The 16,298-nt window shown below is 47.1% G+C and overlaps 1 protein-coding gene across 1 annotated transcript; it reads left to right on the top strand.

The window, feature by feature from the left end:
- The first annotated feature begins 7,276 nt into the window (after positions 1 to 7,276).
- On the top strand, positions 7,277 to 16,064 carry NRN1 (neuritin 1). The gene is made up of 3 exons (XM_090271766.1): positions 7,277 to 7,519; positions 11,656 to 11,800; positions 14,899 to 16,064. Exons 1-3 carry the CDS (start codon positions 7,465 to 7,467, stop codon positions 15,125 to 15,127), a joined length of 429 nt encoding a protein of 142 aa, XP_090127892.1. The 5' UTR covers positions 7,277 to 7,464; the 3' UTR covers positions 15,128 to 16,064.
- The last annotated feature ends 234 nt before the right edge of the window (positions 16,065 to 16,298 follow it).

Here is a 16,298-nt window from a genome sequence, read left to right as displayed (position 1 = left end):
ATAGATGGCAGATGGTGGGGGCTGGGTTTCTCACTGTTGTAGTGGGAGGTTACAGAGAAAGAAACAAGGAGAGGAATCTAGAATGACCCATATGATAATAAGTTAGTATTAGAGACATTAGTATGAACTAATGTTTAATTCACTATAGACACACATGGTTATATAGCAAAATATTTATAGATATGTACATATTCACACATATTTAATGTTTATTTCCTTGTTAAGTCAGATGGAAGGGACTAGAAGCAGTAACAACACCTCAGTAGCGATAAGTATATCTACTGCCCAGATCATGATTTTTAATACCATTCTCCAGTTTAAAAAACCAGAGCTCCTTGAAAAATAGCTGATTCTAAGACTAGGGTGAAAAATATATAAGATGAGTCTGGAGCATTTTATAGTAACATAAAGCAAAAAAAGTGCTCCAATAAAACAAAACAAAAAAAAAGGCCCCTCAGTTCATTTCATTCTGAGGCCTCCTCTCTTGGCTTGCAGGCAGCCACCTTCTTGCTAGGTGCTCATGTGACCTCTTCTGGGTGCATGCTCATGGACCAAGCTTGATGGTATCTCTCCTTATTAAGGTGTCTTAACCTCATCTAACCCTAATTATTTCCCAAAGATCACACCTCAAGATACTATCACATTGGGGGTTAGGGCTTTGACATACACATTTGTGGGAAACAAAAACATTCCATCCATTGTAGTCATATTGATAGTATACCTTTGATACAATGTGATAAGAATGACATTTTGCCTTCATGGTCTTATTCCCCAAAACTCATAACCACAGTCTAGTCATGAGGAAAACACAAGACAAATCTCAATTGAATGATAGTATTCAAAATACCTGACCAGTAGTCCTCAAAGCTGCCCAGATCATCAAAAACAAGGAAAATCTGATAAACAGCCACAGCCACAAGGATTCTAGAGAGATATGACAACTAAATGTAATGTGGTGTCTTAGATGGGATTCTGGAATGGCAAAAGTGCAAGTGAGGTAAAAAACAAAGGCACTCTGAATAAAGTATGAACTTTAGTAGCTGTAACAAATAGTAACAAATACGCCATATGTGTTATATAAGATGTTAACAGTAGGAGAAAACGGGTATGGGGAATATGGGAACTCTGTACTATTTTCACAATTTTGCTGTACATCTGTTCAAAATTAAAACTGTCATGAAATCAAAAATTTATTAAAGATAAGACACTTCTAAAGATCACCTACAATAGTCTTCCAGAATAATAACTGAAATTAAAAACAATGAATCAGTTTAAAAATATATAGATACAGATAAAGAGGGAATTTATGAAATAGAAAATAAATAGAATGAAACATGGTAAAACAAAAGGATGAAAATATGAAAGAGAGGGTAAGACATACATAAGATACAGTGAGAAATGACCAATTCCAGGGGTGGGTGAAGACAAGATAAGCCCAGAATATCTTTTTGTGTCAGAAAGTAAGAATTCTCAATGAATGATTGGGATACACTGAAAGGACACAAAAATAAGCTTGAAGGGGCTCTCATTGGCTACATAGGAGACAATTTGTGCATTAAAATAATAAGAAGGGATTACAGCACATTAAATAAAATGGGAATTCATGAGTTTATACTGACATAAAAGAATGAAAGACAGAGGGAGGGCTGGAGGGAAGGAAGGAGGGAAAAGTGAGGGAAGAAAAAGAGAAAGAAATCTAGGTCATGCGCAGAGTAGAATTCCAAATAACACATTTAGAAGAAATGCAGAAAATAGAGAATCATCATTTGCCAACCACCATAAAAGTGATTGATTCAGTCATGAGTGATAAGTGAATGCTAAGGCCATTTCATGGAAGTATGCTGAGGTCTAGGAAATTGGTGTAGTCTTATACATCCTCACAAAATACTAAGCAGTTACAAAGGCGAGGGGGGGAGTACTAGATAAAAGAAGGTGAGGGGTTAACCAAAGAACACATATGCATAGCCCATGGACACAGAGAATAGTGTGGTGAAGGCCAGGGGAGGGGTGGAGTCTGGGTGGACGTGGGCAAAGGTGAATGGGGGGCATGGAGACATCTGTAATAGTGTCAAAATTTTTTTGAATTAAAAAATATAAAGAAAGAAAGAAAACCTTTATAGACACCAACAGGACCAGGCAGTCCAGGTTAAGATCACCAGTGATGGAACAGATCAACATGGTGTTACTCCTAATGAAATGTATTGAGAAGAACCCAATTTTGTTTCTGAGGCTGTGTTTAATCATGAGACTTCATGACTGTATGGCGTGACTTTAGTCATGAGAAAACACCAGATGCATCCTAAAATGAAAGGCCTGTAATCTTTGAAACCCTCCAGGACATGAAAGACATGAAGACACTGAGAGTTTTGAATTTTAAGCCAGTTCTGTTTGCATTTCTGGAATAAACCACATATACTTTCTCTTTCAGGAAATGCCTCTTCATGTCTTCTTCCAGTTTTATTTTGGGGGGTGTGTGTGAGAGCCCATGCTTTAAAATTTTTGGTTTGAACAGTTCTTTAGTTCTTGCTACCAAACTTTTGTGACAGCTTGTAATGTGCCCTTTCATTGTCTTTAAGCTGTTGTTTTATGAACAAGTGTCTTTTATTTGTTATGGTCAAATTTATCAATGTTTTCCAGTTTATGCTTTTTATGCTTCGTTAAGCTTTAGAACCATTCATCTATATATTTCACTAAGTATTTTAAACTCTATTTTTGACATTGAATAGATTTTTTAAAATAATTATTTTGAAATAACTTTAAACTTAAGGAAAAATTGCCAGAACAATGCAAAGAACTCCTGTACCCCTTTGCCCAGAGATTCCCCAATTAAAAACATTTCCCTCTTTGTTCCATTGCTGTCTATTTATTCCCATTATTGCTATTCTGTTTCTGAACCTTTTGCAAACAAGCTGTAGGTATGTCTCATTACCCCTAAATACTCTAGTGTGTTTGCTCCACAAACAAGGATATCCTCCTCTATAATCAGCAAACAACTCTCCAAACTGGTACAAACTAATGTCTGATACAGACCCCAATCAAATCTTGCTAACTGTCCCAACGATTTCTCTGGTCTTTTAGTTTAGGATCTTATCTAGAAACGCAGGTTGCATTTAGTTGCCATGTCTGTCCTGACTGTTTCAGTGAGAGTAGGATCACATAAATATTCACTTTGTGATAAATAAATAAGCTGTGTATCTTTGCTTTGTACATTGTTCTCTGTGTATACTTCATAATAAAGTGTTAATTTTTAATCCAATATTTATTTATAAATAGAAAGCTAATCACATTCATACATTTCAAAGAGAACACTTGCTCACAGAATTCAAATTTCTTCATTAAAATCAAACTTCTTTAGTCTTTTATATGTTTAAGGCCTAGAAGTTTCAACTAATTTTGAAGCAGTGATCAAAGAGTAAAATATTACCTTACCAAGTAACAGATGCAAAGGGAGACCCAGACCTCTTCAAAGTGGATTTTTATTTGGACCCTTACCAACATAGCTCCACAAAAATTTCATCCCCATCCAAATTTATATCATCGTTTAAATATGGTATACTTGTTACCATTCTAAATTTAAAAAGATATATGTTTACATTTATATTCTAATGAAGCTTTAGTTGAAGGTATTAAAAAAAATGACAGACTGAATTTATGAAAGAGATATACTGCTAGACAAATGTATGCTAACACAGCAGATTTTTTTCTGACCAGGAAGACAGAAGTGAAATTTCCTAGTGGACCTGGCAACTGCTCTTACAAATAATTCCAAAGGGATATTTTTGGAGATAGCAGTTTCTGAAAAGTCGACTTAGGATGTATTGGTAGAGAGAGTTGAGGAATCAGCTGGCTCCATGCTTTGCTCTGTTGCCAAAGCAAGAGCACAGAGCGCAGGGCCTGGCACATACCAGGTGCGCACGTGTGTGTGGAACATATGCATGCCCACTTGCTGAGACTGGGGCTGTGGCAATGTGAACTGAGAAAGGAAATTGGTTCTAACCTTAAAATTAAAAAAGGTCTCTTTCTGGAAGTTTTAGGAATAAGAAATTTGGCATATTTATCTGCCTTAGTTATGAAGGCCTACTTTCAGGGCTACCTTTGGCTCCAGTTGCTATGCAGACCCAAATAGTACAGAACTATATTTGTTTTTTAACTTTAAATATAATTGCTTACCAAAAGGAAACATGTTCTTTGCAAGAAGTTGACCTACAACATGGATGTTTTCTCTGTTCCCTGTGCTGCTCATCCCCACGCCCCACCCCAAGCATAGTATTCTAGAAAACCTCTGGTTCACAAAATTTTGAAGGTGAAACTCGCCTTGGAAATCCCCTCGAAGTCCTATTTCGCCCATTTTTAAAGGTCCTGGAACTTCAACCAGTGTGGGGACAAACCAAGGTCATCTTGATACTGACAACTCAGGGCCTAGTACCTGGGTTTTTTCACTCTCATTCACTGCTTTTCACCTCAAATATTATCTGGGGTGGACTTTTCAAGTTAAAAGAAGGAAGGAGGAAACGTTCTTCAAGGCCACCTTTAGTGTTTCCAAATAGCATACGTTGGCAGCCAGGAATTTCATTAGCCTGTAATAATGGTAGTAGAAAGAACCAACCTTATTATGGAGCTCCTGTTGCAAAACGACTTGTAATTTTTTAAATAAGATTTTTAAAACAAAAACAAAAACACGCCATTAGCATCTGCTTTCAGTGATTCACGCCAATATAATTCATGTACAGTACTAATTCTGCTCTCTCACATCGTCGCTTTCAAAACCACCAAGGCCGGCGAAGGGAAACTGGGACGCAAGGGAAGGAAAATGGAGAGGAAAAGGCCAGCCGGGGTTCCAGGGGCGGCGACGCGCGGCCGTGCGGGGGAGAGACTACCCGGGAGCCCGAAGGCCGGCGCTCCGCTCTCGCACTGGGGTCCAGGGGCAGCTGCTTTCCGCACCCGCTTCACTCTGCTTCATTTAGCTTTTCAGTGCTGCCTCCTCCCGCCTCCAGCGAGCGCCGCAAGTTCGGGATAACGGGGGATGGGATGGCGGGGAGTCCCAGGGCGTTCTCAGAAAACAGCGTTTCAGGAGACCCAGGGTGAGTGAGTGGGTGAGCCGGGGGAAGTCAAGTATGTTAAAGGCAAAAAAAAATCTTAAACCGCCTTCCGCCCGGGGATCTGAAAAGAGCCCAGCCCTCATCTCCCCGCCGAGAACGAAAAAGCGGGGCGGGCCCATCACTTGGGACCTTGAGGGGCGAGGCGGCGATGTGGGCGGACCCTGCCGCTACCCCTTCGTGGCCCCGCCCGTCGGACAAATCTCCCGCCTTGCTATTGGAGGGTGTCAGGGGCGGGTCTCAGGGACGCCCCCCTCTCGCCACCAGTCCCCGCCCCGCCCCTGCCCGCCCACGTTTTCGGCTTTTCCACGAGCCTCTCAAAGCTGGGAAAGGAAACACCGGGGCGCCCACGGAGCCCCTAGACCCTGGAATAGCGACCCCACCCACTGGCCCCGACGTCATGGGGAGGGGCTACGTGATTCCGTCCCCTGGCCCGGGACCTTGGTACCCACCTCCGGGTCTGCGGCCCCTTGGGGCTTGGGGAGAAGGTCCCGTCTGCTCACGCTTCACGTCACGGAGTACTGCAGTCTGGCCCTCTGCGCTCCCCCTTAGCCCCTCACTCTCCACAGCCTGTCCCACCTGCTTACTTTGCACTTTCTATTCTTTTCACTGTCTGTGCATCTCCAAATAACTAAATGAGTGTGGTGCCCCGGAGATAGGAGCGCAGGGGATACGCTGCCTGGAGAGTAAATTCGATTCGGTATCTCCTTAATCCGTTTGTTTTTCTACTGTTTGTTTAATATCTTGATGTCTCCCCGTGTATTCTTGGAAGATTTGGGGAAGTCGTTTTTATTTATTTTTCTCTTAACGTGCTTCAAATTGGCCGATGCGTTCTTTAGCATTTCATTAAAGAAGCTAGGATTTAAGCTTATTTTGATGCTGAAGAAAGGAAGGAAACCACAGCCTAACGGCGTTTGGGAGAAAAAAATAGCCCTGTTTATTTTTCATTCTCAATTCAAGCTGCCGTTGATAGCACCTTGCACAGAACACAGACACAGCTGCAGAAGCGCTTCGTTGCAGAGTAGGCTGCGTCTACACAGGGTTTGTGTCTGAGCATCAAAAGACAGTGCAGGTGTGTCGGGGGTCTGGGTGTCCGTGTGCGTGTGCGTACGTGATGTACGTGTGTGTACGTGTACTTGCGCCCAACAACCCCAAGAGATGCATCAGAATCAGAAAGAAACCCGCATACTGGAGATTTCAGAAATGCCCTAATGCTCTGAGAGTTAGTAAATCTCTAGTATCCAAAATTGTCTTTGGAGAGGCTCCTTCCTCCGTGCTCTCCCCACCTCCATAAACAGGTGTCGCTGTGTGTCATGAAGCGGCCTCTCTTGGGCTCTGGGCTTCCGAGCTGGTGAAATTCAGAGGGCGCGCGGTGTACGTTTCAGGGCCCGCACAGGTGCAGACCAAATCCCCAAGGCCCGGGCGTGTGCGCGCGATCGCGTGTAGAGTGTGCGGGCAAAGGTGTAGGAAGGTGCTCGGCCGGGCTCGCGGGAGTACGCGTGTGTGGGCGTGAGTGTGTGCTCACGCGCTCCAGGCTGCACCCAAGCTCAGCTGCTGGGTTGGAGAAAAAGAGAGTAGGCAAGTGCAAGGGGCAGGCTGAGGATGAGGGGCACGGTGATCCGAATAATGGAGCTGGTTTAACAGCTTTTCCTTCTCCCACTTCTTTAAACCGTAGAGCATCGTAGAGAGGGGGTTGGATTCGCTGTTGAGCTGGAGGGGTGGAGGGAGCAGGTTGAAACAACTGAGTGGGCGCGTCAGGGCTGCCCGGCTCCAGAAAGGGGAGGGGAGGGGAGCCCCTGTTCTGCGCTTGAAGGGGGCGGGGTTGGGGGCCCCGGGAACAGCGAGTAGGCGGGGTAGCCGCAAGGGTGGGGAATGGTCACCCCCGAGACAAGATTTCGTTCGGATCGCACTTTAATTGGAGATATTTGATTAATTGCAGCTTCTGATGACTATAAATGGCGGTTCTCTACCAAGGTGGCTCTATTTAGAAAAAAAAAAAAAATGATTCCGTGTCATCCCCCACGTCAGGCCTTCTCGTGGGCGTGAGGCTGTACTTCCTCCGCCCCCTCCTAATGGAGTGAACCATTCCCAGCACTTCCCCCCTCTCTCCCTTAGTCTCTCTCTCCCTCTCCCTCCCTCCCTCCCTCTCTCTCTCTCTCTCTCTCGCTCTCTCTCGCTCTCTCTCGCTCTCTCTCGCTCTCTCTCTCTCCCCCTCCCTCGTTCCCTCTCCTCCCTCTGCCTTCGCCGTGCATAAAGTCTCCGTCGCTCCTGGAACTTGTTGGCAATGCCTATTTTTCAGCTTTCCCCCGCGTTCTCTAAACTAACTATTTAAAGGTCTGCGGTCGCAAATGGTTTGACTAAACGTAGGATGGGACTTAAGTTGAACGGCAGATATATTTCACTGATCCTCGCGGTGCAAATAGGTAAGTGGCAGCCCGGCCAGATTGGTTAAGGGTGGCAAGAGGCAGCCAGCCGGGCCGAGAGGTCCGACTGGCCCGCAGCTGCCGGGGAATGCGGAGAAGCCCGCAAACCCTCAAGGGTGTGGGCATCGGTTCCTAGGGACTCGCGAGTCCCGGTTGGTTTTTCTAAAAAGAGAAAGAGAGAGACTTCAAACGTTATCCAGGAAATGTGAGCGGCCAGCAGCTGCAGAAGGGGGTTTTTCTCCCATTTTTCCCCGAAGCGCACGTCCATTTTTGCTTCCCTCTCTTGGTTAGACCAGGTTGGTGCGTTCTGGGGCAATGCATTGGCCCCTGCGATACTGCAAAGTATTATTTTGAAGGGTCGAAAGGTGAATGCAGGGAAAAGATAGCTAGGCAGCTAGAACTGGAAAGTTTTTGTACCGAAAGCAAAGATATTCCGGGGCTCAGACTGCTGCATTTAGAACTTTGTCATTCTCCCGCCACCCCACCCCCATGCTCTAGCTGCAGCGTTTGCACCGGGCACCGCAGACTGGCTGGGGGGCAAACTGAGAATGATAGGGAAGCCCAAAGTAGTGATTTAATGTGCTCATCATTGAGGAAATTGAATTCAGCCTAATATATGTGGATATAATATTTGCCCGTTCCTTTTCACATAAACACCTGTACAATACATATAGGAAAGGGTTAAGAAGTATTTGCAATATGTTATGTTGGGTGTTTGTTATTTTTGTTTATTTGAAGTTGATGACAGATTTATACAGTCCTCGTTTGATGTTAAGGAATGTTGAGTCCTAGTTATGCTGCTGTTGGGTTTTAAAAAGTTCACATTTTTTCATCCAGAATGAAGAATGATGTAAGGGAGCACTAGAAAAGCCCCTTCTCATGCGGGTCAGAATGTTAATTAAGGTGACCTAAAAGTGAAAGTGAAGCAGATTATTAATAGAAAGAACAACAGAAAAATAGAAACTTCTCAAAGGGTTTTCTGGCAATAAAAGGGTTTGTTGCTTCTTATCATTTCAGGCTGTGGCATTCTTTGCAGACAAATCCTTGCAGTATTGGGGGGGGGGGACAAGCTTTAAGGAATTGGTTTGGGTCAAGAGATAAAATGCATAACACTTTTCTTCATGAGAAATGTGAAGAAAACAGGGTTTGTCGTTATCTATACAATAAAATAGATCTTTGCAGTAGGTTTCTATGCATTTGACATAATTTAGAGTATCTGAATTTTTTTTTTTTTTGCATGATGCAGGATGTTGGCGTTTTCCTTTAATTCTGAAAAATGACTTGATATTTTAAATCTGGTTGTTTTGATTCTGACATTAGTTCAGAGAAATGCAATAGATAAACCTTTCTAATTGCAGCAAGTCCCTTAGATGTTGGAAATAAGTAAATGTGGCATTTTGCAATTAGGCTGAAAATTTTTAGAGAGCAGGAGACAGCAGTTATTTTGACACAGGGATTTAAAATCAGAAAATGTTTGGGGCTGTTTTCCCAGTGGGAAATAACCTTACTGGGGGGAGGGGCTGGGAGAGACAGCGATTGTTCATGCGGGGTACACTTGGAACACTAACCTCAGCCCAGAAAAGACCTCTTTTTTTTTTTGGCTGTGGAATTAAAAATGAGCAAATTTGTTCCTGAATATCTGCCCTTTCCCACACCAGAGCCTCACGATCTTTATTAATTCATGTCTGGGAGCTGTCCCAAATCATTGACATTTGGTGAGAAAAGTGGGGGGGTGAGGAGGGTAGGGGAGGTGGAGAGGGTGGTGAACGCAAATGAAGACAGAGCTGGAGGAAGTTTGGAATGAATGAGAGGTCGAACGAATGAATGAACAGATGGAAATGACACAAAGTGCGGACACCGGAGAGGACAGGGAAGGAGCCCAGGTCGCCTGCCCGAAGCTCTGTGAAGTTGGGTTCAGAAACAGCAGCGAGGGTCGCGCGGACTGCTACTTGCATTAATGCATGAGCCTGCAAAATACGTCCAGAGCACAAGCTCCTGACCTCTCCTACCGACCGAGCCAACTAGAGACCAAGGAGTCATAGTTGGGACGGAAAAAAAGAAAGGACGGAAGAAATTTTCACGATTTTCACGAGTTATTATTTTACACTTCACACACTCACACATGCGCGGTATGGAGGGTTTTCTCAAGCAGCGCCTGGAAAGATAACGTGACAGGAGAGCTTCCCGCCCCCAGCAAACCCCAGTTCCCCTTTTAAAAATTGTTAATACATCTTAGGGGCTACTCTTTCACCATCAACTTTTGGGGAGTGGAAGTAAGGGGTAAGGAGAGACAGAAATCTGGGGAAATTGATTGTATTTTATTTCGTTTCTTTGCTGCAAAGCAGCATTTGTGACATGCATTATAGAGGACAACGGGTGGGGTTTGTTTCATTGTGACCATGTTCCTATTAGAACAAACACTCATATTCTACTTGATACTGCAGTCTCAAGGGCTTTTATTATATCGCGTGGGGGGGGGGGGGCGTGCACCTATAGCCTGAGCCGAGGTCGAAGCTAACCCTAGTCCCTACCCCATAGCTTCCCGTTCCGGATTAGAAAGCGCTAGGTCCGCCTTGCTCTTCCTGCAGCAGTTAGTAAACGGTGCGGCTCTGCAGGTCTGGTCACCTTTCCCCTGTCTGTGTCTAGCAGTGACTGCGGGAGGGAGGAGTGTCGGGTACGGTTCTCCCCACGGAGACATTCACAATTGCCTCGGCCACGTAGAACACTGCCCAGGAAGAGGCCAGAGCTCAGGATCGTGGGCCTTTTAGGCCAATTTCGGTTCTGAAAAGATTTATCCCTCCCCTCGCCCCAACAGCGAAGATCTGAGCTTCTTGTGCGCCCTCCTGGCGCCCGGAGTGTTTTTGGCCTTTCGCCAGTGAACACTTATCCCGATTCTTCGGCCCTGAAATGGAGAGAATGACCACAGCAGTGCGTCCGCGTTCTGGAGCCTGTCTCTCTCTCTCTCTCTCTCAGGTCCTAGCCGCAGGGTTCGACCGACAGGAGGCCAAGACCGTGGACCTCAGTGTGGCCTGGGTCTCCTCCTCCTCCCTCTGCATCACCACCTCCTTTTACCACCCTAGCTGCTATCCCCGCCCCAGCTCTGGAGGCAGCCCCCAGCTAGAGGCCAAGAACCCGGGGCGGCAGCCACCTAGGCCCTCAACAGCTGGACTGAGCCTGGAGGGGAAAGGTCCCACCCTGCTCCTGGCGGGAGTGGTGGCAGGTTTTCCGCGGGGTAAAGTGTGTGGGGGAAGCTGAGCCGTGAATCGAAGTGGAGGAAGCAGGGGGGCCGCGGCTCAGGGATTTCGCCTCCTTTGAGTGACCCAGGGTCGCCGGTACAGACACATTGGTGACCCTGCCGGGCCCAGACTGCTCCGGACCACGGTCATCCCTTGCCCGGTCCGGAATACCTAGGCTGCTCTCTCTCTCCAGTGAGGTGGGAAGGGTGCATGGAGGATATCTTTCGGAACAAAGACTGCACGGTGTGCAAACGGTTTCATAATGAACCAATCCATTCTGGTGGCTGCTGGTGGCTGCTGGTGGCTTCCAGAGACCTGGCTACCTTATTCATTCAGCAGTGTTTGCTGAGCGCCCGTGAAGGATTTGGGCGCCAAGTCCAGGCTTTTTCACACGGAGTGGCATTAGGTTTAGCCGCGTGACCCACTGCTTTGTCGCCTCCTTATCCCTTCCTCACTCCCACTCTCTGCTGTGAGATCCCCTCTGTCGCCTCAGAAATGGAAGATTGCACTCTCAGAGCTGTGACCAGGCTTTCTGGGGAAGTGCTGGGAAAAGAGGGAGGGAGTAGAAAGGGAGAAATAAAGGGGAAAAGGTAGGTGAGATGAGTGGACAGTGGAACCAGAAAAGATAGAGAGCGAGATGAGGGAGGGAGCTGCAGGACGGGAATATACTCTACTCGGGGCCACCCACACCCTCTCAGACACTGACAGTCTGCAGAAGACGGTAGTTGAGGACAGGTCATTCATTCTGGAACCACATTTTTCATTCACCTTTAACTCTGGCGCACTCAAAGGCTGGATACCACTCGATGGGAGGAAGCCGTGTGGAGTTGGGAAGCGGATGGGCGGAGGGGCTATAGGGTGGGATCTAGGCGCTGCTGACCCGTGTCCCTCCTCCTGCAGCGTACCTGGTGCAGGCTGTGAGAGCAGCGGGCAAGTGCGATGCAGTCTTTAAGGGCTTCTCGGACTGTTTGCTCAAGCTCGGCGAAAGCGTGGCCAACTACCCGCAGGGTCTGGACGACAAAACGAACATCAAGACCGTGTGCACGTAAGTGTCCTCCCTGGTCTGCTAGGTACCTGTACAGGGGGCGCTGCTGAGGTGAGAGATCTGCGCCAGCACGGATTTGCTCATTTTCACCTTTTGGCTCCCACCCTCAGGCCTTGCCTGGGCCTGTTCTGCCCAAGGGGATGCTATAGCCTGGAATTGGCAGAGGCTGGAATTGTTCCAATCCTGGCCCAGTCCAGCACTGAGGCGCACTCTCTCAACGCACCCAGAGCAAGGGGGCAGGGAGAGCTGCCAGCAATTTTCTCTGCTTGGAGTAGTCTTCCTCATTCTTTGCTTCTTCACAGATGACAGGCCTGCTCACTACCACCCAAAGTGGTTGGTTTTGGTTTGAGGAGCATTTTAGGTAATAAGCTTGCCTAAAAGGAAAGCCTCTTGCCTATTTTGTCCATTTACCCTGATTAAAACACCCTTCAAGTACACATCAAGGAAGTTGGAGGGCAGGTAAGGGACAAAAGTCCCCCTTCCTCTTTCTAGGAAAGAGGCTGAAAGAATATTGTGTTTCCTGCCAATGACTGCCCAAGAAGAGAGAGTTCCAGGCACCGAGTGACTGCTGAGTTTATAGTAATTTCCTAGGTTTAAGGTAGTTACCTTCCTTGCTTTTTTGGTTTTCTTTGTCTACAAGTATTCACATATTTGCAGACCAGAGCAGCTAAGGGCCCAAGGAGGGCCATGAGAGTTCATGGCCAGGCCCAGTGACATTTTAGCTGCTGCAAACCCCAGAAATACCCCTATCCTCTGCAATAACACACACTATATTTTATTTTTCAAAAGCAGCTGTGACAACCCCCCTCATAATGGCCCTTTCAATAAAGTCAAGGCAAGAGGTGTTCCTTGTACCCCAGAGGTTGGAGTGACCATTTGCTGTACTACCTTTTTTATACTGTGAAGACCTTCTTCTTTCTCTAATTCCTGGGGGGGGGGGGGTTTGTTTATTTGGTTAAAGTATGAGTAAACAGGGGTCAATTTTGCTGCACATTTTTCTAAATACTCAGGTACCCACCAGGAGCCACAGCAGCTAAATAGTGGGTACCTCCCTATCAGGGAAGCAACAAAAGTTTGAATCTGGCATGCTTACCTACCTACTGGAATGCCATGTGTTTGATGATAGGTAAGAATGTATCTATAAAGCACAACAAAAGGTAAAATATAGATCAGCTCCCAAATCCTCCATCATTTACCACAACTTGGTTATTTGAAGTTATTTTAATTTTTTTTAGCAGGATGTTGGTCCTGTAAAAAATGGAAATGAGGAGGACCCCTCCCAGAGATCACAGGCCACAGCTGGGTTGAGGCTCCCATTGGGGTGGTGCACTGGTTGCTCAACACCCTGCTGAAGCCCACCTCTTTCCATACCCACCTGGATGTCTGTCCTTTTCCACCATGTCTCTCTTTCAGGAGGGTCCTGTTTCCATCTGGGCTTGCAGAAAGAAAGGAGGGATTTAGACATCCTTTGGGAAGTGCAATTATGCGGAGAGTTGTCTTTCCACCACTTAGGTTTCTCTAAATCTTGTTATGTATTTCCAGTTGAGGAACCTGGGAGCCCTACACCCCTGGACCCCCAAGTCCTCATAAATTAGAGACTCGGGAGGTCGTTAGAAAACAGCCAGAACTCAAGACAATCCAACAAGCATTTTAACTTCATTATTAACCAGAAGATGGGGTGGGAGTGGAAATAAGGATAAAGCAAACATAGTGCCTGCCTTCAACATGCTTACAGTCCAAGCTAGTAAGAAGAAAGGAGCGATAGGAGACAATACAACCAAACTGCAGGGACAGTGGTCACTGGTGACCTGGCGCTCAGGGCCCCCGTGAGGTGGGAGCCAGCAGGCATTACTGAGACACGCTGATCGACCCAACACCAAGAGGAGACAGCGCCTCAGGAATCGATCACGGGTTGAAATTACATTTAGTCCCCGGATCTATTCTGGGTTTTTAGAAGAAGTGGGGGAGGGGGGTAACAAAAAAGGATAGGTTGGATGAAGGTTGTGGGGGGCAGGACTAGTAGGTGAGTCCTGGGGGAGGAAGCCGCTGGGCTGAAGAAGCGAGAGGGAAGGACAGGGAGCCGGGTACCACAAGGGTTGGCATCGGTGGGTCCCGTGCCAGCCCTGGAGTCCTTGCCTTCGGGGGCTGGGCACTATCCCCCACGGCTGTCGGGAGGAGGCCTCATGGAGTCCAAGCCCACACGAAGACTGGGGGCGGAGGGAGAAGAGGAGGGACCAAGTGCGCATGGCCGGGAGCACAGAGGTTTGCAAAAAGCAGGTTTACAAAGCTGCCCCCAGGGGCCCTGGCACGGAGGGCCGCGGCACCAACACTCCCGGATCCCGGGGAGGGGAAAGGCAAGCAGGAGCATCCAAACCGAATCTGAACTGGGAGACTGTGGAAAGCAAGGCGAGGAGCCACGGGGGACCAAGAAAGTGAGGATGGGGAAGTGAGGAACTGAATTAGAGGAAAACAGAGGGGAGGGGAAAGGAGGAAGACAAAGAAAGGAGGAGGGAAAAAAAGGAAAATAGGACTACAGGAAACAAAAGGAAAGGAGTAGGGGGGTGGAGGGAGAGCGATGGTGAGCTAAGAAGCACCACGGCGCCAGGAGGGAAGAAGACAGAAGGGGCGAGAGGGAGGAGAAAGTGAAAAGCCCAGTGGGGAGGGCCGCGCTCAGAGCAAGTAACCATCTTGCAAGCTAAGAGGCATTAATGGGCGGCAGCTTGCAAGGCTTAGCACAGTTTTCCTGGCTTTCCCCGAGGAGGACGAGCAATCTGTTTGCACAGGCCGAGGAGCGAGCGCGGCGCAGCCTATGAGGCCCGGAATCTGGCTGCTGGGTTCCCCGCCGGGCACACAGGGAGAGATGCCAGACCCCGAAGGGGGCGGCCGTCTCCTTGGCCCGCGGCTTCTAGGGTGGGCTGGGGTCCCGAGAGGGTTGACCTTGCAAGAACCCAGTCGCCAGGGCCGTGGAGAGGAGGTAGGGAGGGGGTGCCCGCCGTGGTCAGCGACGCCGCGAGGGAGAAGGCGCGAGGCAGGAGGCCCAGGGTCCCCCCGGCGCCCAAAGTGAACCTGCTTCTTCTGTTTGTTCTGTTCCTCGCCAGATACTGGGAGGATTTCCACAGCTGCACGGTCACAGCCCTTACGGATTGCCAGGAAGGGGCGAAAGATATATGGGATAAACTGAGAAAAGAGTCCAAAAACCTCAACATCCAAGGCAGCTTATTCGAACTCTGCGGCAGCGGCAACGGGGCGGCGGGGTACCTGCTCCCGGCGCTCCCAGTGCTCCTGGCGTCTCTCTCGGCAGCTTTAGCAACCTGGCTTTCCTTCTGAGCGCGGGGCCGGCTCCCCCCGCGCGCCCACCCACACCCACTCCGTGCTCCCGGAAATCAAGAGGAAGATCCATTCGTTCTTTAGGGACGTTGTGATTCTCTGTGATGCTGAAAACACTCATATAGGATTGTGGGAAATCCTGATTCTCTTTAATTTTCTTTGATCTCTTGTGTTTATTATTTGCCAAATGTTACCAATCAGTGAGCAAGCAAGCACAGCCAAAATCGGACCTCAGCTTTAGTCCCTTTTCACATAAAAATAAGAAAATGGCAAACCCACCCATTTTTAAAATTTTTATTTTTTGGCAAAAGAATCTCAGGAACGGCCCTGGGCCACCTACTATACTAATAATGTTAATACATGAGAAATGATGGGCTCCTTCTAATAGGAAAGAGGAGAGAAGGCCAGGGGAATGAAACCAGGACAGATGTCCACGAGCGAAGCAATTGGTGAATAATTCACGCTCACGTCTTTCTTCCACAGTATCTTGTTTTGATCATTTCCGCTGCACATTTCTCCTCAAGAAAAATGAAAGGACAGATTATTGGTTTTGTGGTTTAAGGATAGGAGGGAGAGAGGAAAAGTGTTGGGAAATCTCGGGTTAGAGGTAAAGGCTGTCAGAAGAAATGCTGCTAAAATCACTGAGAGGTTCAGCTTTACCTGCTGATGCATCTTTTCAAGTCCACTGCCTTCCTTTTCCCTCCTCTCTTGTTTTAGCTGTTAACACGTACAGTAATACCTGAATATCCAACGGTGTAGATCACAAGGGGGGGGGATGTTAAATGTTACCCTAAAATATAGTTTAAAAAGATTTTGACATAGAGAGCCTTGATTTTAAAAAAAGAGAGAGATGTAATTTAAAAAGTTTATTATTAACTAAATTCAGCAAAAAAAATTTGCTACAAAGTATAGAGAAGTATAAAATAAAAGTTATTGTTTGAAATGGGGGTGTCGTCTGTTTCCTGCCCCAAGCCTGCTTTCTTGGCCGAGTTCTCAGAGGTACCTGAAGGGACACATGAAGCCAGGTGCTAAATTCACCTGTTCACATGCCACTTGATAACCTCTCCTCTTCAAGCAGACCCTTCTCAACTAGGACACTGCCATGTATTTCCATGAAATTCTGTTTACTCAAAAGAGAGAAAGGGGAAGTTATTTTTCAAAATAAACTAAA

The sequence above is a fragment of the Furipterus horrens genome, unplaced genomic scaffold, assembly GCF_987537825.1.
Source record: "Furipterus horrens unplaced genomic scaffold, mFurHor1.1.pri manual_scaffold_3, whole genome shotgun sequence".
Taxonomy (NCBI): Eukaryota; Metazoa; Chordata; class Mammalia; order Chiroptera; family Furipteridae; genus Furipterus; species Furipterus horrens.
The sequence above is the reverse complement of the archived record's forward strand: the minus strand, read 5'-3'. Positions and strand labels throughout refer to the sequence as shown.